Source organism: Mus musculus, chromosome 1, assembly GCF_000001635.26.
Source record: "Mus musculus strain C57BL/6J chromosome 1, GRCm38.p6 C57BL/6J".
In the NCBI taxonomy this organism is placed as follows: domain Eukaryota; kingdom Metazoa; phylum Chordata; class Mammalia; order Rodentia; family Muridae; genus Mus; species Mus musculus.
In genome coordinates, this window is record NC_000067.6 from 23364619 (window position 1) to 23388736 (window position 24118).

A 24118-nucleotide genomic window follows, 5' to 3' on the forward strand; every position below is an offset into this window, starting at 1 on the left:
TTCTCTAATAACAGTCCATTTTAAGTTTGTATCTAAATGCAAGAACAGAAAGCAAAACCATCATTATGACTTGTACTAATCAAAGGGTGTTTGACTGGGCCAGTGTGTAACAGAACGAAGAAACATAAAAATAACCTAGCACCAGTCACACCTTGTGCCTCTGAATTCTTTCAGCACAGGTAACACATTGTTGAATATCCTTTAAGAATGGATGGACCTGGAGGATATCATCCTTAATGAGGTAACCCAATAACAAAAGAAGTCATTAGATATGCACTCACTGATAAGTGGATATTAGCCTAGAAACATAGAACACCCAAGATACAATTTGCAAAACACAAGAAAATCAAGAAGAGGGAAGACCAACGTGTGGATACTTCATTCCTCCTTAGAATAGGGAACAAAATACCCATGAAAGGAGTTACAGAGACAAAGTTTGGAGCTAAGACGAAAGGATGGACTATCCAGAGACTACCCCACCCGGGATCCATCCCATAATCAGCCACCAAACCCAGACACTATTGCACAATGCCAGAAAGATTTTGCTGAAGGGACCCTGTTATAGCTGTCTCATATGAGGCTATGCCAGTGCCTGGCAAATACAGAAGTGGATGCTCATAGTCATTTATAAGATGGAACACGGGGCTCCCAATGGAGAAGCTAGATAAAGTACCCAAGGAGCTGAAGGGGTCTGCAACCCTATAGGTGGAACAACAATATGAACTAACCAGTACTCCCAGAGCTCGTATCTCTAGCTGCATATGTAGCAGAAGATGGCCTAGTTGGCCATCACAGGGAAGAGAGGCCCCTTGGTATTGCAAACTTTATATGCCCCAATACAGGGGAATGCTAGGGCCAAGAAGCAGGAGTGTGTGGGTAGGGGAGCAGGGCGGAGGGAGGGTATAGGGAACTTTCGGGATAGCATTTAAAATATATATAAAGAAAATATCTAATAAAAATAAATAAATAAATAAATAAATAAATAAATAAATAAATAAATAAATAAATGAAAGAATGGGTGCTTAGGGTTCCTCTTGGCAAGAGTTTACAATGGGATAGTAATGAGAACTTCTGAATGAAAACCATTTACATTCATTAAGGCACATCTGAAACCTCTAGGCATTCATGTTATAACTGCAATGTTAATTTCAATAATGAGATTCCTACATGCAGACTGTCCTGGAGTACAATCTGTTGGGTTGTGTTGGCTCCTCAGAACAGTGGGCGAGGTACTATTCACTGTCAGCCTAGAGATATCCCACACAAACCTGTTCCTGCAATAAAGTCAATGCTTAAAGAGGTACGTAAACAGGCATTGCTAGGCAACACTCACTCAACCATCTTCCTTTAATACTACTCCTGCCTTGAGTGATTCTAGCATGTCACATTTCATCCTAGCACATACTCATATGCACACGCGTGCCCACAGTGAAAGGAAAAGGAAAATATTCTATAAACAACTACTCCCCAAACCTCCTCTAACAAGGAATCTTACTCTAAATAGTCACTAAAGACCTGTGCATGTAAATATAATTAAGATGTTTTAAATGCTCTTCTTGTGTTACAAAACACAGATTTTAGAGGAGCCTGGAGAATAGTTTCACATTTTCTTGATTAAATGTATTACAAACTTTGACCTTAAAACAACTCTCCAAATATTCTTTGCTCATTTAACCACTTAAAATTTGGCATGTAGGTTTATTTATCAAAATGATTTTTCTAAGGAGTACCTCGGTGTATGTTTTTTCCTTCTCACCCCAACCTACCTTCATTCCTAGTAAATTATGAAAATCAGGAGGGCGTGGTACAATGCACCATGGCTATGACAGGTTTTTATTACACATTCATTTATTTATATATGTAACATCAAAAAACAAGTCTTAAAACTTTCTTAGTAACTCCTGAGTTGTAGGTCTTCATTCCTTAAAACTAAAAATTATAATTTCAAAACCTAAACAAAATAAAACTCTACAATTTAATTTTAGAACTGACAATAAGCCTCGATTTAGAGAAAGCAGATATTATTTTTTTCAAGTCATGATCATTTAAAATTTCCTATGAGAATGATCTGGAAAACACAGAACAATACAATAATCTTAATGTCAGAAACATCTCCACCATACAGAAATATAGAACTATTTATCACTTTATAGTATTTCAAAATATCTTCACATATATTTTCTCCTCTGAAATATGAAAGCAAAAAAAAAATATTAGAACTGCACCAAGCTAATCAAGCAATATAGCATCTATTTGTTGTGAAATGCAATTTTATCGACAGTTGATACTTTGTATCCTTGCCGCTTTGGGTACAACAAAGACCACATGAAAACACCTGTGGATGCTCAGCAATGCATCTAACTACTTGGCCATGCTGCACAGCATCTCCTGGAACAGCTTCTCAGTCAATTACTGTAAGCATATGATGGTTGGAGAAACACAAAACAGCTAAGTCAAATTTGGACCACTGCTTGATAGCGAACACACACATAAACACATCGTCTATAGATCTGATGTTAAAAAACTATTAAATGTACAAAGTGCTCTTAATAGAAAAAATTCGAGATGCTCAATTTTTATCAGCATGAGGAATGACTTACTTCAACTTGTTCTTCACTATTTTCTCTGCTATTTACAGATTAAATGTAGGAAACGTTGTCATGTTACGAGGACGCAGTTTAAATAACTGCTGCAAGAAAAAGGCCACTATTTTGGATGAAAGCCAGGGTGTACTCCTCTAGAGACTAAGTATTCTCAAATTAAATAGCATAACCTAACAACACCACTAATAAGGAATAATACTCTAGAATCTAAATTGTTAAGTGTTTTTATTTCTAAGGGTTCTGGCATACTGTAACTTCTAAGTAATTTGTATTGTATTAACTTTAGTATCTGGTAGCTTGGTTTTTAAGAAAAAATATTTTTAGTATCTGACTCCATGTCTATTTTAAAAAGTTATTTCTGTGTATGTATGCGCTTGAGTGTGTATGTATGTGCACCACATGCATGCAGGTCCCACTGCCCCCAGAAGCCAGAGCAGGGAGCCAGATCTCCTGGTAGTAGAGGCTATTGTGATCTCTCCATATAGGCACAGAGAGTTGAACCCTGGTCCTCTGGAAGAGCAACAAGAGCTCTTTATCACCGAGTCATCTCTCTAGTCTCCTAGTCCCATGTTTTTATACTAAATACCTTTAACATGGTCTGAATGTTTCATTGTGTGTTCAAAAGTAATATATTATTTAATTGCTCATATCCCTACAACTCATCCTGAGTTGGCAATCCTCTCTCATTCCTGAACCCTGTATAAATGTCTACTAAGATCTTTAGACTGTTGCTACAAATACCACATAAGAGAGCCCATGAACTCCTTGCATTAAACCGAATTTAAACCAAGATTACTACCTCAAAATCTTAACACCTCACAAATCGGTACAAGCTAAAGCTGGTGTATTATGTACCTAGAATGAGGAAGTGTTTCTTGTCTTACTTACAGGGATATGATTCACAAATAAGTATGTATCATATTTGTGCCACTATGGTGCACAAATAAAGTAGGGATAAATAACTGGGCTGTGTATATCGAACAATAAACAATAAAATCTTATTTCTAAAAACCTAACCTAAGAATAGTGGGAGTGTTTTGTAGGAATCACCACTGAAAGTTGTGGGCTGAAGAAGCCAAGAAGACGATTATATGTACTACGAAAAGGAAATAGGAAACGTTCCCTGGGGTGTGCGGGTGGGGTGGGGGAAAACATATGGGGCTTTTCTGAAAAGCTGAAGAGAGATTTTTTAAGTCAGTTCTTTGCTCAGTTAAAAAAAAAAGTAAAAATATTTTCTGTTCATCATTTTGTCTGTATGAATGTTCTGAAGTTGCTATCACAGTGTTTCTGATTGTCTTCTGATTTGTACTAATAATTAACAATAACACTGTAGAAAATAAAACTTTCAACCAATGCTATGCAAATCTAATATTTACTTAAAGTCGGTATATATAACTTCAAACTGTTCTCAATTTCAAATGGCAAATGGAAGATGAATGTACAATACTTGAAGATAAACATATACACACAATACATGAAGATAAATATACACATATAATACATGAAGATAAACATACACACACAATACTGGAAGATGAACATAGACACAGTGCATGAAGATGAGATGAACATACACATGATACATGAAGATGCATAGACATGTATAGACACCGTGGACTGGTGACATCAGCATAGGCCTCAGGGCATCACTACACTAATGGGTCAAAGGACAATTTGCTTGTTGACAATATAAAGAGTCATCTTTTCAAAATGACTAATTTTTTGTGATTTTTATAATATTCCTCAGTGATGTGCATCCATGATCAACTATCAATTTTGTATAGAACAGCCACCAAAAAACAAGTCTATTTTTGTTCCTTTTTTCACATACACACAAAAAAATCCTTTCTAAACAATACTGAGAATATTTTTATTATTATGAACATAAAAAAAATCCCGAAATCAGACTAGTAAAAATCCTGTCTGTTACACCTGGACACTGGTACAGGAGAGGATCCTAACATGTACTAGAACACTCGTGTGGAGGCTGAGAGAGATGGTGATGCCCAGGCAAGCAGAGTGGGGAAGACGAGGACAGCAGACCAATGGGAAGGAAGGACCAGCCAGAGCAGCCACCAAAGCTAAGAGCACAGAGGCGCTGTAATCAGGGAATCCAGACTAGTTTCTGGAAACATTTGGGCACACCTCACGCAGCATCCTTCACTAGTCTAAAAACCAGGTGCTGCCGCATCACCAGAGGTCTTGATGTCTGCAGGAATCTCTCACGAGAACGTGTTGAATACCAAATGCTATGGAACTGCATCTAGATAACTTGAAACTATTTTTAAAGTGACTGTTATATACAGAATTTGAAAACACATCCTAAATGTATTCTTTTATTGGATCTGGTCTTAAAACTTCTTATTTAATGTCCAATTCATTGTGATCCAAAATAAAAAGGCTTACAGCAAAAGTCACAGGTGGCCAACATTTTAAATGTGACCTCATTTCTGTTCTTCAGGACACATTAGAAAGCAGTTTTTTTTTTTTTTTTTTTTTTTTTTTTTTTTTTTTTTTTTTTACTTCTTTAACCAGAACTGGTTTGTGGGTTTGTGGCATTTTGCTGTGCCACTACCTCAGCATGACAACCGGCATTTTCAGGATTTTCAGAGTCTTTGCTCTGGTCTTCCCCTTCTCCATCTTTTTCAGAAGAAGTTGGACATTCCCCTTTTCCTGCGGTATCAGGAACTGTTTTCTCGGGTGGAGAATCAGATTGGTCAGCAGCACTGTCTTTCTCTGTGTTTCTTGGCTTGGGATCTCCACTGCCAGGCTCTGGGCTCGGCTTGTCCGCCTCCTCCCCAGGCTCTCTTGATGCCCCCTTTTTTTCTTCCACTGATTTGCTATTTACGTGACTAGCTCCTGGGGAAATTTTGGAGTCCTTGGATTTCTTGTGTGTAGAAGTTTGACCATTGGAGCCCGACGCGGGCAGAGTCGGGGTTTTCTGGGCTTTGCTTCGCTCTGGCAGTTCTTTCTTAGGTGGCCCCCAGATGAAATTCTCTGATGGTGTGTAATGTTTCTGGGCAAATCGCAGGAGCTTTCTCCTCTCTCTCCTGTCTCTAATTGTATAAACAAAGTACTCCAGAGCACTCTGCTTAATATTGGGAATAGTATTCTCCACTAGAGCCTCGTGAAGAATGAATTTTACCAGAGGAGATTTAAAACTCTCGTATCCAAGCTCGCCAAGGCTTTTAAGAATTCGCGTAATTCTTAAATAGTTGTGCTGAGACCTGAAAGAGAGCATTGAATAAAATGAGAGAAAAGAATCAGGAGAAGAAAAGTAGAAAAACCCTAACTATTGAGAAGGTGTTTACAGAAATGCAAAGTAAGAAAGTAAGTCTTATAGTGACTCTAACGAAATAAAAAATATAATGCATTTTGTTTAACGTATGTGAATCGAACAAGTGTGAAACTCAAATGTAAATACAAGCTCTCCTCTTTAAGAGACACATCAACATAAAGAACCACTGAGGTTGACTTTGTCCTTGCTGGTGCCAATTAATTGTCACTGAAGATTAGTGTTCTAATAGAGCAGCTTCGCACATACAGCCAAGCATCAGGCGATGCTGCCATAAGAAAAGTAGCGACCATGGTAGAAGATGAGAGAGTGAAGGAGCCATGAACGAAGCCTTTATTATGGTAATGTTATTAAAGCTCTGCTTTGTTATTAGTTATTGTTGTCTCTTACTACGCCTAACTTAAAAATCTCATCATGGAACAAAACAGAGGATGTGGAGGACTCTGTACATATGACTTCTGCCATCTACAGGGAACTTCAGAACTTGAGATATCAAAGAAGTATGCTTCTGATCACAGGTAACCAGGGCTAAACAGAGACGCACTAGCTAACAGAGATGCACTAGCTAAAAGCTGAACGGTATCATTAACAGCACCAAATGACCAGCAAAATCCAGAAAGCAGTGCTTGGTCCTGCCTACCTAGAAGAATTCTGACAAAGAAAACAAAACTACTTGACAGAGCCTGCCTTACCCTAGCGTTATTACTGTGGGGCTTTGAATAGGAGTGGTCCCCATAGATTCAAGTGTTTGAATGTCTGGCCATAGGGAGTGGCACTGTTAGGAAGTGTGGCCTTCTTGGAGGAAGTGTGTCACCTTGGGGGTTGGCTCTGGGGCTTTAAAGCTGGGCTCAATGTTGCTCTCTTTCTGCTGCCTGCTGATCCCGAGGTAGAACTCTCAGTGATCATTCTAGCACCGTGTCTGCCTAAATGCAGCCATGCTTCCCTCCATGATGATTGATAATGGACTAAACCTCTGGACCTAAGACAGACCTCCTTAAGTGCAATGAAAAAGTATGATGCCCATCTAAGCCTCAGTGTCTGCACCTGTAAAATGGGGGAACAAAGAGCTCTCACTGCCCCCGTTGCAAAACTCCAACAAAGGGAAACAAATGGAGGGTGTGAACAAACTCAGTAAATAGGGACGTTATTCAGAACTCTTCTGTGGGTGCCTGTGTTCACGTATGCAGTGGTGAGTGTGTGGCTGCAAGCGTATCCCCTGGGATTATAAGCACGTGTCAGCTATCACCCTCAGGTGTTAGCACCCCAGTTGTTACTCCTACTATCATCTACAACAACAGGATTTAGGACTGAGTAACAGCACCCCTGAATTCAGTTTAACCTAGTCTCTCCATCTTTGCCAGCCTTGCCTTATTAAAAGGCTTCCAATCTTACTTAGAACAACCTTGAGTCTAAACACACACTTCCCCCACATGGCACTTATACCTTTCTCTTTCAAAACCGAGGCCATGCTTGGACTAGCATTTTCCAAACTTAGTTACAATTCATAACTCATCTCCCTAGCCTTGTTCAGCTGAACACACACACACATCTGTCTGAACCCTTAGGGCCCTCTCCTCCATTACAGAACCATGCCTGAGGTCAGCAGGTCGGACATGTACTTACCCAGGATTGCTACACAACAGAGCTAGCACTTGCCTCTAACTTGCTAAATTCTGTTTTAGAGCAGACATTGAATTTTCTTGAAAGCACTGTATATATCTGCCTCGGCTTCCAAAAGTGCTTGAGTTTTTTATTAGAAGTAATTACTAAATCACCTGGGAATGTTGGAAAAATATGTCAAATTACTAGAGATATATAAGTACATAGTTTCTGGTCTTATATTTTAATAAACAAATACAGACAAAATAAAAAATTGGTGTTATTTGAGCTAAGCAACTACTGGAATAAAAGAAAAATTGTTATCTACATCCTTTTGGATATCTGTCCCAAAAGTATTATTTTAAAATCTATTTGTAATCCAAAGGGTAAAACCCAGCACATATGTCTCAGTTTTATGATTCTGTAATATTTGAATTTTTAAAAACTTATTTATGTGTGTACCTGTTTAGTTTATATGTGTCATGCGTGTACAAGAGCCAAAGAGGGTCAGAAGAGGGTGCCTGATCCACAGGAACTGGCCCTCCGGGGAAGCAGTAACTGCTCCTGACTGTTTGAAGACCACCTGACTCAGGTAATGTGAAGCCAGTATCCCACTAACAACCGTGATTTAGCCGTCACATGCATGTAGGGCTCTCATATTGAAAGAACGTCGTATCACAACTGACTTCATAAGAACAAGGAGTGGAGAAGACAGGGAGACTACTTAAAAGAAAAGGCGCACTACCGGATGCAGCAGATACCAGATCTGCAGCCAGAACCCCTCTAAGAGGAACAGGAAACTTAGCATTTGCATATACATTCATTGGTATTTACATATTCACAAGTTAAAGCATTTATGCAACCGAGGAAAAAAAGAAGTTAAAAAACCTGAGCAGCTGAGAAAAATAATGATTAGGATTCTAGGACAAAATTATCTATAAAACAAAGGAATTGGTTGTTTCAGGACAGCTTGAGATAAATGTCGAAATGAAAGGCAAAATGGCGGCTAGAGGAGTTAAATATGGCTGGAGCTGTACACAGCCCTGGCTTCCACACCAAGGAATGGAGGAAGGGGCTGCTATGGAAACAAAGAGGCGGTGCTAATTTTATCAGAAGACCAGATAGGTCAAAAGAAGGCACAGCAGGGACATAAAACTCAAAACTAGACTCAGTGAGGCTCAGGAGTCCTACCTCATCACAAATGTGACCTGGCCAGCATCTTAGCAGATTTGTGCATTTGTACTTTAATAGCTGAACACATTTCACCACTTTTATCCAGGTCACTTACTCATTCAATTTCACTTCAGTTTACTCTGATTAAACAGTTTTCCTCCACTGAGCTATAAACACAACCAAGTCCTGGCCAGCCTATTGCAAAAAGCTCAAGATGTCTCCCAGCTTTAATCACAGATGAGCAATGACATTAAGAATGGATCACAAAAGAATCCAAATGAAAATAGAGGAGATACGTCCATATCACGCCTTATCCTCTGCTCAAACCTAATCAATAAAAACTTGTGGTGATGAAAAAATCATACTATGTGTCTGCAATCCCAGAATTTGGAAGATGGTGCCAAAAAATGGTGGCAAATTTGGAGTCAACCTAGACTCAGAGATCTGGTCTCAAAGATAAATAAACAGGAAAGTCTTACAGAGGAGCCAGGTTTGGCTCCTAGTGCCCACACTAGGCAGTTCACAACTGCCTGAGGACACCAGTTCCAGGGGATCTGACACCCTCTTCTGACTTCTAGAGGCACACCTGTACATACGTGTGGCACACCCACAGACAAGCAGGCATCTACATGTAAAAAAAATTTTTTTTTAATTTTTAATTTTTTCCCCCTAGGAGAGTTCACCCAGAGCTGGGAAAGCAGAAAGCTATTGGATGAGAGGGAGAGAGCTTGCTAGTTTGGGACAGAGTGGGAAGGCTGTGAGTGCAGGCCATTCTTCATCAGAGGCTAAGAGACAACCTAATTAAATAAAGCCTCCAGAAAGGGCTCTGGTTTGGGCTATAAACAAAAAGACCTAACAATGATACCCCAGGGAGGCTTTAAGCCTTTGCTCACATTCTCTTCATGACTTACTACTTCAACAACAACGTACCAAACAAGCATGTCATTCCAAGCAAAAATAACAAAAGGATAGAGGTGGGCACCCAAAGGGTGAGGTGTGACCACTGTTTGCCAAAGCCTTACTTGCAGATAGCCTTCTTCAACAGTATGACAGAGAAACCATCCAGATATGGTTATCTGCATTAGATAGGCAGAGGCCTGTCTTGTGCTGACATTAGCTTACGTAGCAAACTTTCACCTGAGGTATAAGCCAGTGAGTCTCCAGTCAGGACCTAACGCTTTATGTCCATAGTTTCAAAGCTTCGGGTGAACCTCCTAATTTAACAGTGTTACTTACAACCAAGGAAATGGAGGCCTCAACACTAATATTTTACTCCTTTTACCAAAGTGAGGAGAATTCTGGAAAAAAATTTAAAGAGCTGATGCCAAAATTCTGATTGTTTTTGCCAAAGAGAAAGTGCTTGCGTTAGTTTTTTTTTTTTTTTTCTTAATACTTGCCCAGTTCAGCTAATTATAAGGTACTAAAAAAAGTTTCTTAAAATTGTTAGTTTTATAGTCCAGTATTCATAAGTCACTCTATAATTAAAAAGGAAAAAAAAAATCAGTGTGCATATGGAGAAAATATTTTTAAAACTAAACTTTGGTTATAAGTATTAATCATCATTACAGATATCCAAACAAAAAAGTACAGCCAAACTCATCCAGGAAAGCTGCTAAATTTTCCTTTATAGGTTTTGGAATTAATCAGAAATAGGTACTTGTCCTTTACCTAACTCATGAAGGCAAATGTGCTTTTTCCTCTATTTTAGCTAGAAGTATGGCCACATCAAATGAACCCATTTTTATACATCACAGAATGCATTTATGAATTTAACCGAAGAAGCTTGCACGCATGAAGATATTACAAATGATTTGTACTCCTATAGCCTAGGAGAGGGAACATATGAAAAACTATAAACTCCTTGAAATGTGGTATATATAAGGAGAGAAGCCACGTTGGGCCGGAGGCAGAGGATTCAAGAAGAGACCACTCTGGAGTAGAGCAGCCAGCTCTCTGTAGAATTTGTTCATTCTCATTCCTATGCTTTGTTTTAGAATGCACGAGATGGAATAAACACATTTCTGACTAGATTTTGATTCCTATTCCTAATGACTAGCCAGTCCTATGGCAAAAAAAGAAAAAGAAAAAGAAAAGCTAATCCTATGCCCAACAGCTGGCCAGTCCTATGTCCAATATCTGGTAATGTCAATTCATTATTTACAATTGGACAATGTCAAGTTGCTAGGCCCAATACCTAGAGCTTGTCCTGTGCCCTATGACTAGCTATTTCAATGCCCAACAGCTATGTATTCCTGTGTTCAAATGCTAGTTGTTCCTATGTCCAGTCCTATGCCCAATAGCTAGCCTATCCAGCACCCAACGACTAGCTATTTCCATGCCCAACAGCTAGACAGACCTATGCCAATGGCGAGCTATTGCTACTTTCCAGAGAATGGAGCTACAGGAAGAGGCCAATGGCTTACCACTCAGGCTTCACTTACTCATTAAGATGTTGAAATCTTTCTTGCCAGTTTCCGGCCCGAGCAACATTTCCAGTCTTATCAATCAGCTTTATTCCAAAAAACTCTAGCATCATTTTATAAGCCAAGAGGAATCTTCTGATTGCTTCCTTTGTTTTTTTGAATTCCTAATATAAAAGGGGGGCGAGAAGTCAATTGAAATGACTCGGTTGCTATCAGGACAATAAAATGATGATATTATTTGGCTGCCTTATGGAAAGTGAATTGAGATTGCATTACCTCGATTTCATATGTGGTTAATTCTTTAGCATAAAAGTTCAAGCCTTGTTCTCTCAGGGGGAAAAGCCTTGATTGTTAAAAAAAAAAAAAAAAAAAAAAAGAAATAACAATTTTCAGTTAACGTTGTCTTGAAAACCTAAGATTAAACAGGACAGGGCTCATGGCGGCGAGCGTGTTACTGACCATTGGATGTACGTGTGGTTGTGCTCCAGCTTCTCGTAGTCCCCTTTCCACTTATTTAGAACCTCTTCAATGTAAACACCTATGTGGCAAATATATTGAGAAAAATGGAACCATTCATTAAAAACATGGGGATGGCATTAAAACATGTGAGTTAACACGAGTCTTAAAAGTGTTCAGTTTAAAAGCAACACAAGAATGATCCTAAAAGTGGACTATCCTATGCCATACACCCAGTAATGTTAAAAGCCCAATTAAAATAAAGACAGCAGCACCACAGGTTACAGAAGTGCATACTGGGTGATGCACAGAGGGTGGCAAAGGATGGCCTAACGAGCGTTTTGTAAATAACACAAGACAACGTTTTGTGAGAATATACACAAGCACACATTTTTATACTGCTCACACCTGCAGGCTTGAGTGCTTCAATGGACTATTTTCCAAAGCCTAACATATTTGCTGTCTGCCTCTGTGCAGGGAAACTACTTCAAACAACATTACCATCTCCACATGACTAACAGGAAAACACTGCTCTTACATGGAATATTTGTGCAGAGTCTCACATTAGTAAATTAATAACAACGACAATTTGTTCAGTGTCACACACTAGTTACAAAGTCGTGTGGGAGTGGAACACAAGTCTTCGAAGTCTTCGTGCCTGCACAAAGCAGGCCCTTTGGCAATGGCTCACGCTCGCCAGTAAGAACGTAAGGAAATCCTCGTGACCCTCAAGTCTGCCACAGTCCTCATCTGGGGCCAGTTAGCTAATCTTACAGAAAGCAAACAAAATCATCAACAACAAAACAAAGAACAAAACCAAAAACACACCCACAACTCATCTCCTCCTTTCCTCAAAGACCAGCAGCCTGACCCCAAGGCCCCTCCCAGAAATCTGCAACACCATTTTTCCTTCAGTATTATTAACATGCTGGAGTCATTTTCCCGTGGTTATATCGTTTTTTTTTTTTGTTTTTTTTTTAATCAACGGTAAATACACTGTGCATTATACCCTCCAAACTTCTGAATACCAAAAAGTTCAAGTTACCTGCATTTGCCCATTTCAGCAACACTCCTCAGGACAAAATGTCAGGATTCCCCCCTTCTAAACACCACCTCCAAACTTTGAACTCTCTTCCAGCATTCCCACGACTCTCTCCTTCCCATGGTTGTGGCATTCTGAAACGTTTGTGTCTTAGGGGTTCCTACTGCTTTGACAGAGCCATGACCAAAAGCAACACTGGGAGGAAGGGACTTAATTCTCTCACATTTTCATATCACATTCCATCACTTAAAGGAAGGACGGCCAGAAACTCAGCGCAGGGAATGAAGCAAAGGCCATAGAGGAATACTGTTTACTAGCTTGCTCTGTCTACTATTTCATACCATCCAGGCCCACCAGCCCAGGGACAGCACTGCCCGTGGAGAGGTAACCCCCGAGCTCACGCGCGCGCGCACACACACACACACACACACACACACACACACACACACACACACACGTTAGTCATCACTCCAGAGAATGCCCCACAGGCCAATCTGGCAGGCATACTTTCTCAGCTCAGGCTCCCTCTTCCCGACCGACTCCAGCTTGTGTTGGTTGATATAAAGCTAGCCAGCACAGCTCACAATCTAGGACTTTCACCAGCTGACTCATGGCTCTGAATGTCACTCAACTTTCACTGAGAGCGAATGACAACAATCAGGACAATCGGGCCACCCCACACTGAACTCCTCAGGAGTGTATCTGGCTTCTGTTTGCCTACACACAGTTCAGATACCCACTGTGAGGCCCACCGGGCTGCCCCAGTGTTTGGCTTATCTGCCAGTTTGTAATCTGCGAGTTTTCACTATGGGCTTGGGAAGGCTCCTATTCTATGAGGGAGGTCGTACGATTGTGAACGAGGCACATTTATTTGGTCCGGTTTGAACTAGGATTGCTGTAGTTCCCCAACCCTTGATTTTGAAAAGTGACAGAAGAAATTCTAAAGACAAACACTGTATTTGCTCATCTTCTAAGTAATTATTTTTAGGTATGGCACAGCAAAAAGAACCGTGGACCCGAGAACAACTTAGGTCCACTCTAAAATTGATTCTGTGGCCCAGCAAGTCAGCCATTCAGGTTTCAAATCCCAGGAACCACATCTTCAAGATGAAAAAGCTGAATCTGACCCCCTCCAAGGTCTAACCAGTTAAAATTCAATAGCTCTACAAGACTTTCCTCCTTTCTGCTCATAAAAGTTAAAACTCCCTAAATGAAAGAAACTAAACTAAACCAGCAAACAGAAACCCTGCCCCTCCTAACTTGTCAATAACCACCAAGACACACAGATAGTGAGAAGATGCAACTAACCAATATCTATTTCTCCACAGCTCACTAAATGGATGGAAGCAGCCCTACCCGCCAGGGCTCCGGGGACACATCAGCCGGCACGGCAAGCCAAAACCAAGGTAACCATCCAGCAAATGCAGCAAGAAGGCGTGAAGCCCAGAAGAAGGAACGCACGCCCAGGTACATGTTATTGTTTAAAACCTGCATGTTAGCAAGGAGGCTTACTCACCATCCGGCTTAAATGGAATTTTGTTCTTATAAAAGCGAAGGTTGCTCAAGTCATTTTGATATCGGATATCTTTGAAGTTCTGCTAGAGGAAAAGATAAATTAATCTCTGGTGTATAGAAACACACACACACACACACACACACACACACACACACACACACACGGCACAAGGACCCTTCGGACATGTTTGTTTACCGGAAGAGTAAAATCAGAGAAACACATTGAAAAGGCACAGCAGTGTCTTACTGGGTACTGATGTCGGTACTTGTACAGATCCCTCGCGGCATAGAAGCTTCTCTTTGGTTTGGCATTTCCTTCCGTGGACTCGCCGCCCTAGGACACAAAGTGGAACTCCACTTACACAGAGAACCATACCGAGAAACTTCTGGAACAAACTTAAAATAGTCAACCTCCATAAAGATCCCTGAGCATTTCCAACCTGCCAAGATGAAGGAAATGATTCTGTCTCTTCCGTGATGCTTTCGAGCTGTGCTTGCTGGCATCAACCTGCCTTATTTGCACTAAAAACTTCTGTCCTAAGGTATATCACTAAATAAAAAGACTTTATCGTTCAGTGCCTGTGGAGGGCAAATGCTAAGCATCAGTAACGATGCAGAACAGTGCTCAGAACGAATTGAAAACATGTTCCACCAGCTGTTATACAATGGAGCCTGTGACAAAGCGTATTTCCTAGGGTGCCGTGAAAGGGTTAAGTTGGTAAATCAATTCTATGCAGAAGATTCTCATTAAATTTGCATCTCCTGGCTGCGCCTGAAAGTCAAGCAGTATTTATGAAAGAAAAGGAGGGCTTTAAACTAAATTAGCTTTCTAAACTATTTCAAAGCACCATAACAAACATACAAGGCATGAGTAATCATCTGCCCATTCAATGATCAGTGGGCTAGAAATCAGCAAACTTGACATAAGTACACAGAGCAAGACAGAGCTCTCGGGTGAAACAAACACTGAAGTACTTTCTATGTGATAGCTTGCTCATGCTGTTTACAAAGTGCCAGCAATGTGATGTCATTTTAAACGGAGAAGATGCAGGTCTAATAACCTCTAATTATCCAGACCATATGCTGTATGGCAAAATGCACTTGTCCAGTGACACACAGGACTGTACAACGGAACATGATAAAGAAGACCGCGGTGCTGAGATATGAATATTCAAGAAGTCTGCCCCCAACCCTTTGTCTCAACCCTTCCCACCCTGTCTGTGCTGACAGACTGGCATCATCTAAGCAGCTTTCACGCATTTCTGAAGTGGTGTGATTTCTCACTCTTACTACAAGTACAGAGATACTTTAACACCCAGCCCTCCGCTGTTTAACAGTCGTTACACTGTCATGTTACATAAGCAAGGAAAAGCTCCAATTCTGGTTCTTGCCACACTTTTCAAAATAGCTCTGCCTAGCAAGGTTCAGAATCTATTTAGCCTGAGCTACAACCACAAGCACTTGCAGAGAGCACGTTCCCATTTACCAAACACTTCCGTGCAACACGCCTGACTGACAGTTATTAGTGCCAGCATCTTGGGAACAAGGCTGCCGGAACTTAAGAGGAAGTGAACAAGGCTCAGAGCCCAGCAACAGTGTAAGAAGTCGCTGCTTCCCATGTCTGACTAATTGGGTCGGAACCAGTTTTGTCCCTGCTAGAAGTGATGGATATTTGAAAAATCCTGTCATGAAGATCAACGACCCAAGTCTCTGGATCCAGGAGAGTAGTGCGAGGCTTCGTTCTGCTCCTTAATATGTGTGAGGCCTTAAGCAAATCATTTAGCTGAATCTTAGTTTCATCATCTGTGAAACGAAGCTAATGACTCACGGCCTGCCTGTTCCCCAAGACTACCATGTAAATGACGGCATCCCTCAGCCCGCCAGAGTCTGCCCCATTCACTGCTGTACCCTGGCCGCTTTCACCTCCTCAGCAAGGAATCTGCTCCTTAATTCCCCTTCCCTGGATCATCAAAACTTGGCTCTTCCAAACCATTCCATGCAACCACCAAACACACTGTAGTCTCTCCAATCCTAAGCATAACGCCTCCCTTGACCCAGGTCTACCCTACTTGCAGGCTGTGTCTCTGCTTTCTTCTGAAGTGAATCTTCACCAAGGAACTGACACTCTGTCCAGGGCATTGCTTTAAAATGGGACTATTAGGAACTTTCCAAACCAATCCCCCATTTACTCAAATCATGTCTCAGCGGTCATCCCAGGGACTTCCCAGCAGCTGGGACCCTGTAAGGCCCTGAAGCAGTGTTAACACTTAGCTGTCAGAATACCACTCTCTCCTGACTTGCTTCCTGTACCATTGCTCCCCTTTTTCTCGTCTTAATCACAACCCGTATAGACAGCCTTATTCTCACCCCTCATGACTCTTTGATGACCTCTTATCTTGCATTGATTTTTTTTTTTTGAGTACAACTTATCCTAAATGCATGCCTATAGCTCCAGCTTAGACAGTATCTATGTATAGATACTAAATGCAAGCCTATAGCTCCAGCCTAGACGGAGCATCTATTTATAGAGACCATTAACTACTCGCCCATCCACTTGGGTGTCTAATAGGACGCAAAACTTAGCATAAGCCTTGACTTAACCTCTGAAACATCTTTCACCCCAGGTTTCCTCACCTCAGTTAGTGGTACCATCTTTTGTCTAACGTTTACAGAGATGGATGAGAGCAAAGACAGTGAGCGGGTGAAACCAGTCTGCAACCTCCTTTAAAGGGGGAACTGACCGGTCCGCATAGTGGGCAAATAGAGTAAGGAGTCAAAACAGCGTCACAACGATTATTTAAGAAGTCTGGTGGAACTTCCAGGAACAAAAATTAACAATTAAAGGATGCTCTATTCTTACTCAGGTTGCAGAGTATTTGTTGAAATGGTATGTTATTTTACAATTGACCTAGTTAATTGTATTAACAAGTTTTGTTTTTGTTTCTTTAATTCCAAACTTCTCAGTGGCTATTTGCTATTTACTTGGAAGACAAATGGGAGGATAAGACGCTGAAATGTGGCATGCGCTATTGTTTTGGGGTTGAGCACATAACACTAAGTGCAAAATACAAACGGGAACAGAAGACAAGGGCGGCCAAGATCTCATTAGCAGGGCCAAGGCCCTCACTTTGGCCACAGACATACTTTTCTCCTCGTATGCTTTGGGCAAGATTTCCTTTAAGGCTCACAGTTCTCCAAAATGGGGAATTAAAACGGACCGCACACCTGGAAATTGCATTCCATTCAATAACACGCTCAATTAACCTGGATGGGAAGGCTCGGACTTCCTGGAAAGGTGATGCTTCCCCTAAAGTCACATTGGATTTTGGGCTCCATTTTCCTTCAAGTTGTAAGAGGGAGGCCTAATACAGAACCACCAACCTTAAACGGTGCAGACTTCTTTAAAAATATACAGTTCCTCCTTTTAAAAGTTTCTGAAGCCACAAGAGGTTAAGGGACGCCATCTATCTCTCTTCTAACCTATCTACCTAATTGTATTGGTCAACTGACTTAAGCTTGGTTGGATCAACAAGTCTTCTGGGTGAACGTAAATGTTAAAGGAATACTCAAGTCGTTGAAAGGTTTCTCTTGGGGAAATGAACGGTGTTATTTTAAGTTTGCTCAGGAACCTTCTGTGATACTTTTAATGCCCGTTGGACCCTCGCTGGGAGGGGGAGGCTGCGGGCCGCTTCACAACTGCAGTTGTCTTGCTCTGAATAATATTTTAAATCTTTTTTTAAAAAATTAAAATTAAAAAAAAATCAATAACAGGCACTGGCCGGGTCCTCCTCACAATCTTCTATTTTTAGTTTAGTTCCTCCCACCCCACCTTCGCATCACCCAGCTGCGCTGCAGAGGCAAAGAGAACACCGAGTGGGGTCGGGGTCTGCCTTGGGGAGACTTCCCTGCGAGGTTCACAGCAAGGCCCCCTGGGCTAGCAGCTAGCCACCTGGGCACCGCAGGCTCCCTTAGGTCGGGTGCCCGGGCCAAGCACGCCGAGCATCCCGCCCTGCATCCCCGGGGGCAGTCCCCTCCCGGGCGCCGGGAGCACGACCTCGCCGGGCCCACCGTGGGTCCCGGGGCCGCGTACCTGCTCCGCGCCCGCCGCCTCGGCGTGGTCCTCGGGCACGGGGCTGGCGCGGGGCCGCCCTCCGGCTCTCTCGGGAGGTTGCTTGGGCTGCTCCGGCTCGTCGTGCTGCTGGCCCTCGCCACCGCCTGCCGGCCCCGGCTGCTCGGGCTCGGGCTCCGAATCGGTCTGCCAGGTGGAGTCGCAGTCCTCCACGGTGGTGGGCTCGCGGAAGCTGACCCCGCCGAGCAGGTTGCCCATTGAAGAGGCGGCGGCGGGCGCGGGCTGCGGTAGCGCGCTAGGGCCCGGGCATGGCCGCGCTCCGCTCGCTCGGGGCGCAGGCGGCTGCTCGCCCGGCCCGCGCCGCACAGCTCAGCGCGGCCGCCGGCGCTCCGGCGCACAGGCGGGGAGGAGCCGGGCCCCCCGGAGCCGCCGCCGCACGCGTCCCAGCCAGCCCATCCCGCCGCCGCCCCGCCCTGCCCCGCCCCGCCCCAGCGAAGCCAACCCACTCCCGAGCGCGCGGCACCAGCTCCACCGGGACGCGCCCCCCTCCACGGTCCCCGGGAGTGGCCAGGGGTCAGCTGCCCCGCCCCCTGTGGACCGGGATCCGCCCCCTTGGGGCTCCTCCCAGCCAAGCGAGAAGCCTGATCCCGCCCAGGTCAGAGAGTGGAAGGAGGTGTCTCCATCAGCAGACCGGTCCTGCCCACACCCCCGCCCCCACTGGCTGCTCCAAGAGGAAGACAAATTAGCCACAGCAGAAGACAAAAGCTAATCTTGACAGTGCACCCTCTAAACAGGAAATCCAAGCTTCGGGAACAGTACTTAAGGCCACCTAGAATCCCTGCGGTCTATAAAATAAAAGTCAGAGCTCTCTGTCCCCTCATCTTAAAAGCAAACTTCTCTCGAAACAAAGGAGCAAGAAGAATTAGGCCAGCACATTTATTTCATCAGTGAGTAGTCCACATTTGTGCTCTGGGCAGAAAAACGTCGGCATTTATACAATGAACAGGCTGGTTCTAAGTGGAGTGCTGAAGACTATGGTTCTAAGGACCAGAGGCAAACCTGCTGTAAGAATACTTCTAGGCAAAATAACAACCAAAGCATCTGAAAATGGCAGAGCGTGAAACCAACTCCAGGAGCTAGTGGCCCGATGCCTGCACCTGAGTCTTGATGGGATTTTTTCTGCCGTGGGACATTGCCTGGGATCATGGGTTAGTTTTATTAGATGCATCAATTGTACTCAGAACTAGTAATTAAATAGATTGCAAATCCAGGTAGATGGGTATTGCTTAAGGAAGATTTGGCTAGAAGATGCCTCTCCACAGATAAATCAGTGGTTGTTTCTTTCCAAACTTCACAGTAGGGTGTGACTCTACTAGCAGTTTCTGGCTTTGGACAGGTCACGTAACTTCTTGAGACCCCGGTAGTCTCCTCATCTTCAAAATGAAGCCAGGTTTTTCTCTCTGGAATGGCATCTAGCTTCACCTTTAATGACCTTATGACTATCAGGGGCCACACAAAAAGAACGTTCTGGTCAGATATTCATTCATAAAAACTGATGATATTAGGATGAAGTCCTTGTCAGATCCAAACAAAATTAGAACTTGACAGTATTATTGGGGGAGGGGTGTTCATACCTGTCTGAGGTAGGGAGTTTCTTGGTTGATAAGATGTTTGTTTTAATAGGCCAGCTTGCTTTGCGCACCTCTCCCACAACAGGGGGTCGGGAAGGGGATAGGATTATCTGTAACATTAAGACTGCAGCAGTCCATACGAATGCTCACGCAGAGAATTTGCCTAGCAATCCTACAAACTATACAAGGGAACCCACCTCAAGACCTTCTTCCCCCCTCCTCCAAAACCCAAAGTCTTGATATTCAAGACGTTTTTGTAAGTTTATCTCTTTTTAAATTTAGAGTCGAATCCTTCCTCAAACCCTGTTGACTATATCTGTGGTTAATTCTTGTTCGTCTCCTCTCTCCCAGGGCTCTGCTCATCCCAAATAAATGTCACTGCAGAGAACCTCTGATCATGGTTTATGTTGACAATGACTTAGTGAGAAAAAAAAAAAAAAAGTATGGGGCAGCTGTAGAACAAATCAATCTGACACTGTTAAAATTCAGGGATTCCATTTGTCTTCCATCAGAACCGGACTAGAATACACTGCAAAGTGAACATTTAGTCCAAGATCGGAGCTGAAAGCCTAGTGGTAATGTGCCCAGGTGCTCTACCTGTTTCCCACCTGTATTGTAGAATAAGTCCATTGCAATGTCTTTGCTGTCCTGTAATTAGGAGTCTATTTTCCCTGCTCCCAGAATGTCGTAGTTGCATGGAGTTCTTTGTCTAGGGTTGAGGCCCCATGAGACTTCCCCCTTTTCGTGTTAGCATGTCTATCGGTGCCATCCCTGTTCAGCTCATGTTCATGAGTCTTCCTGGGTGTAGCTTCCCTGACAGGTCTAGAAGAGGAAATCGCAAAGCAAACTCCTGTTTCTCTGGCTCTTTCAGGGTTTCCCCTACCTCTTCCACTATATGCAACAATAATTTTTTTAAAAACATAGTTTGTGAACTTGATTTTTAAAAATAAATAGAAGGGAGTAGGGTACATGGGAAGGGTTGGAGGGAGGAAAGGGAAGGATAAAAATAATATAATCATATTTTAATTTCAAAATTTAAAAAAAAGAGAGAAAGAGAAAGATAGAGTTTTAACCCTCACTCTTGAATTGGTTATAATCTACCTTAAAAAATAGAACCTGGAATAAGATATATTTTAAGATTTTCAAAGTTAAGCCAAAGGGAACTTTGCATTTTCAGTATATTAGTTTGGGTTATTCCCTCTGATAGCTCTGGGCTGACATGTAAATTCAACTCCTATGATAGTGCCTCGCCGAAAAGGCCACTGGATGTGGACCCTGGCCAGGTCTGCCGACTAACCCCTGCCTCTCAGTATCTCCTATGAAATGTGAATGGCTTCATGTTGACTTCATCCACCAGATAAATCTCATTCAGTAAGATTCATTGATCCTACTTGGAACAAAATAAACACCCAATAGAGCACTGCTCAAATTTCTGAGTCGTAAAATTTGATAAAATGACTACTGTTTTTAGGTCACTAAATTCTGAAGTGCTCTGTTATACAGTGGGGAGCGTGCATGCAAGCATACATATATTTACATATATAATCATAAGTAACTGCTACAGTTAAGCTCCTACATTTTCTTATACCTTTTGATCTTTTTATTAGTTTTTTAATAGGGTTATAGATCATCTGCCAAGGTGTGAAATGTGTTTATTGGTGAATGTAGTTTTAGGTGAGAAATTATAAAAGCATAGTATAGAAAAACTCTTAGAGTAAGTTTAAAGCAATAATATGCCTACATTGTATTCAACATATGTTTTTAATAGTTAATTCTGAATATCTCTTAGGCCCTGTAATAAAGGAATTACCCTTAATGAAGAATGTTTTAAAAACTTCCTACCTTTGAGAGCATACAACATTCTTGAATTAACAGTTAAGTGTGTTTCTAGAAATGCATCCTTTTGCTGGATATGGTAGCATATAAGGGTTAGTACTATTGTAAGGATGCACTGTGACCAAAAAGGCAACTCAGGGAGGAAAAGGTTCACTTCATCTTTCAAATGTCAGGTCATGATCCTCCTCTTAGGGAAGTCAGAGCAGGAATGGAAACACAGCAGGAATAGAGTCAGGGAGGAATGCTGCTTACTGGCTTGTTCCCTATGGCTTGCTCAGCCTGCTTTCTTATAGTACCAGGGCCATCAGCCCAGGGGTGTCCCCAACTACAATGTGAAAGGCCATCCCACATCAATCACTAATTAAGAAAATGCCCTAGGCTTACCTTCAAGAGGAATTTTCATTGAAGCTCTTTCCTCTCAGATGACTTTCAATTGTATCTAGTCAATATAAAACTAGTCAGCATAGCCCCTGTGGTGCTGGCTACTCAGAAGACTACAGTAGGGGGGTTAATTTAGCCCTGGAGTTCAAAATTAACCCAAGAAACAGGGGGAAATTGACTGAAAACAAAATAAATTTCAATACTTAACCCATAACCAGGAATCACCTTTAGTGTATGTTAGGTCTAGTCATTATTCTTCTAAAACATCTTTCAAGAGTATCAAATTGAACACTGTCCTGGTTCGAGTGGGTTTGGCCGCATAGACTGGTATTTGAATGCTTGGCCCACTATTAGGAAGTGTGTCTTTGTTGGAGTAGGCATGGCCTCGTTGGAGGAACTGTATCACTGTGGGGGTGGCTCCACCAAGGGTGGAAGCCAAACTTCTGGCTGACTTAGGATCAGGATGTAGAACTCTTTCTTCAGCACCATGTCTACCTGGATGCTTCCATGTTTCCCATTGTGCTGATACTGTGTGACTGAACCTCTGGAAACCCAAACTAAGACAAGCACTACTGCAATTTGTATGAGGAATGAAGAGAAAAGTACCCTCCGAATAAATAATAATGAAACATGGTTCCTGCCTCCCTGCATTCAGATTCTTCCCAATTCACACAGGTACTACTGCACCTCCCCAGGGTAATTCTGCTTTCAATTTTGTTTGGGGAGCATTGAAATGTCTTAAAGAGTAATGGACATTTCAGAAACTAAACCTTTCGGGTAGATTCCCAAATACATCAGATATAACTTGATTTTTATGGTGAGTTGTGTTTTAAGAATATTAATGAAGAAGCTCTATTGTTGACTATGTCCTTTGGGAATCTTCCAAATAAAACCAGAGGTCAGCTAAGGCCCAGTTTACCTAACCCCACAGCAGCAGCCCATAGAATCCTAGAGGTGGAAAGAAAAAAGATGCCTCAAAGACACAGTTGAGCGCTGTAGCAGTCCCTTCACAGTAGAAGTCTCTGCTAATGCTTGCAGGGTCACTGTACCCTTGGGAAGAAGATGCTCTTTGCCCCATGGGACCAGAGTCCAAGTCCAGACTCCAGGACAGACCTTCACCAAGGACACACCTTATACAACCTCTCCTGGAGTCTTTGGCCAAACGGGAGCTCCCTGGAGATTTTCATTGATCTCCCCTTTCTAAATAAGGGATTTGTAAATGTGTTTTATTTTATGAAGATAAAATTCGGGGTGGCTTTGTACTAGCACCCAGTACTAGCTCTCCTGCATGGGCCACACCACTATTACCACCACAATACCTCCTTCAGAATCTGCTCTCTACTGAATGCTGCACTTGGAAAGACTTCATCCCGCCTGTTATTATTATCCTTATAAGATTTCATTTCCAGTGTATTTTCTATCCATTAACTCTTTCTTAATATTCTTCTTACCACTGCCCCCAGTCTTCAATTCAAGCAATTTTTCTAGAACAGAGCCAAAGCTCTCAACATTGTTTTAAAATGAGATTTAAAAGAACATATATCTTTTTTCAACTTAAATCGAGTTTTATATAATGAAGAGATTTCTGTATTTTTAATAATTAATAGACGATGCCAAACATTGTGCTATCAAGTCTTGGTAACAAAATGAATTAAATTCTCTCACTGGCAGTCAAACTGCTGCCAAGACTCTAATCCATCCCTGGGGGACTTTAAATATTACCACATCCAATCTATCAAAATGACAAAATATGATAACTGTGTGATTCTAGTTTGTTTTCATTGGTTTGCAACAATTAATTTGTTTAACCAGCTTTCACCAGGGGAGGGATGGCCATTGTGCAAGCCAGGGCTACAGACTTCCAGTTTTAGAGAACATTAGGGAAGATAGCAATTGAATAAACCTGATAATAGCCATGCAAAGTTTAAGTACAATAGAGACAAGACAAGGTGACAGGAGTGTGGTGTTAGGAGGTTTCTCTGAGGGAGGTGACATGCAAGTGCAGAAATGAAGGCTCAGAGGAGTAAAAACAGAACAAGGAGCAATGAGAAGAGACTTTCTGGCCAAGATGCTGGTGTGAATAAAGACAGCAAAA

At 42.2% G+C, this 24118-nt stretch overlaps 1 protein-coding gene across 3 annotated transcripts; it reads right to left on the reverse strand.

The window, feature by feature from the left end:
* Positions 1-1805: 1805 nt before the first annotated feature.
* Positions 1806-18583, reverse strand: Ogfrl1 (opioid growth factor receptor-like 1). Of its 3 annotated transcripts, none has more exons than NM_001081079.1 (7): positions 18197-18557; positions 14354-14440; positions 14108-14186; positions 11553-11631; positions 11370-11436; positions 11112-11257; positions 1806-5830 (listed from the first exon to the last, which is right to left on the reverse strand). In NM_001081079.1, exons 1-7 carry the CDS (start codon positions 18431-18433, stop codon positions 5131-5133), a joined length of 1395 nt encoding a protein of 464 aa, NP_001074548.1. In that variant the 5' UTR covers positions 18434-18557; the 3' UTR covers positions 1806-5130. The 3 variants fall into 3 exon arrangements, with proteins under 3 accessions (NP_001074548.1, NP_001366011.1, NP_001366012.1); NM_001379082.1 differs by having other exon boundaries at positions 1818-5830; positions 14108-14189; positions 18197-18583; NM_001379083.1 differs by lacking the exons at positions 11112-11257; positions 11370-11436 and having other exon boundaries at positions 1818-5830; positions 18197-18583.
* Between the last annotated feature and the right edge of the window lie 5535 nt (positions 18584-24118).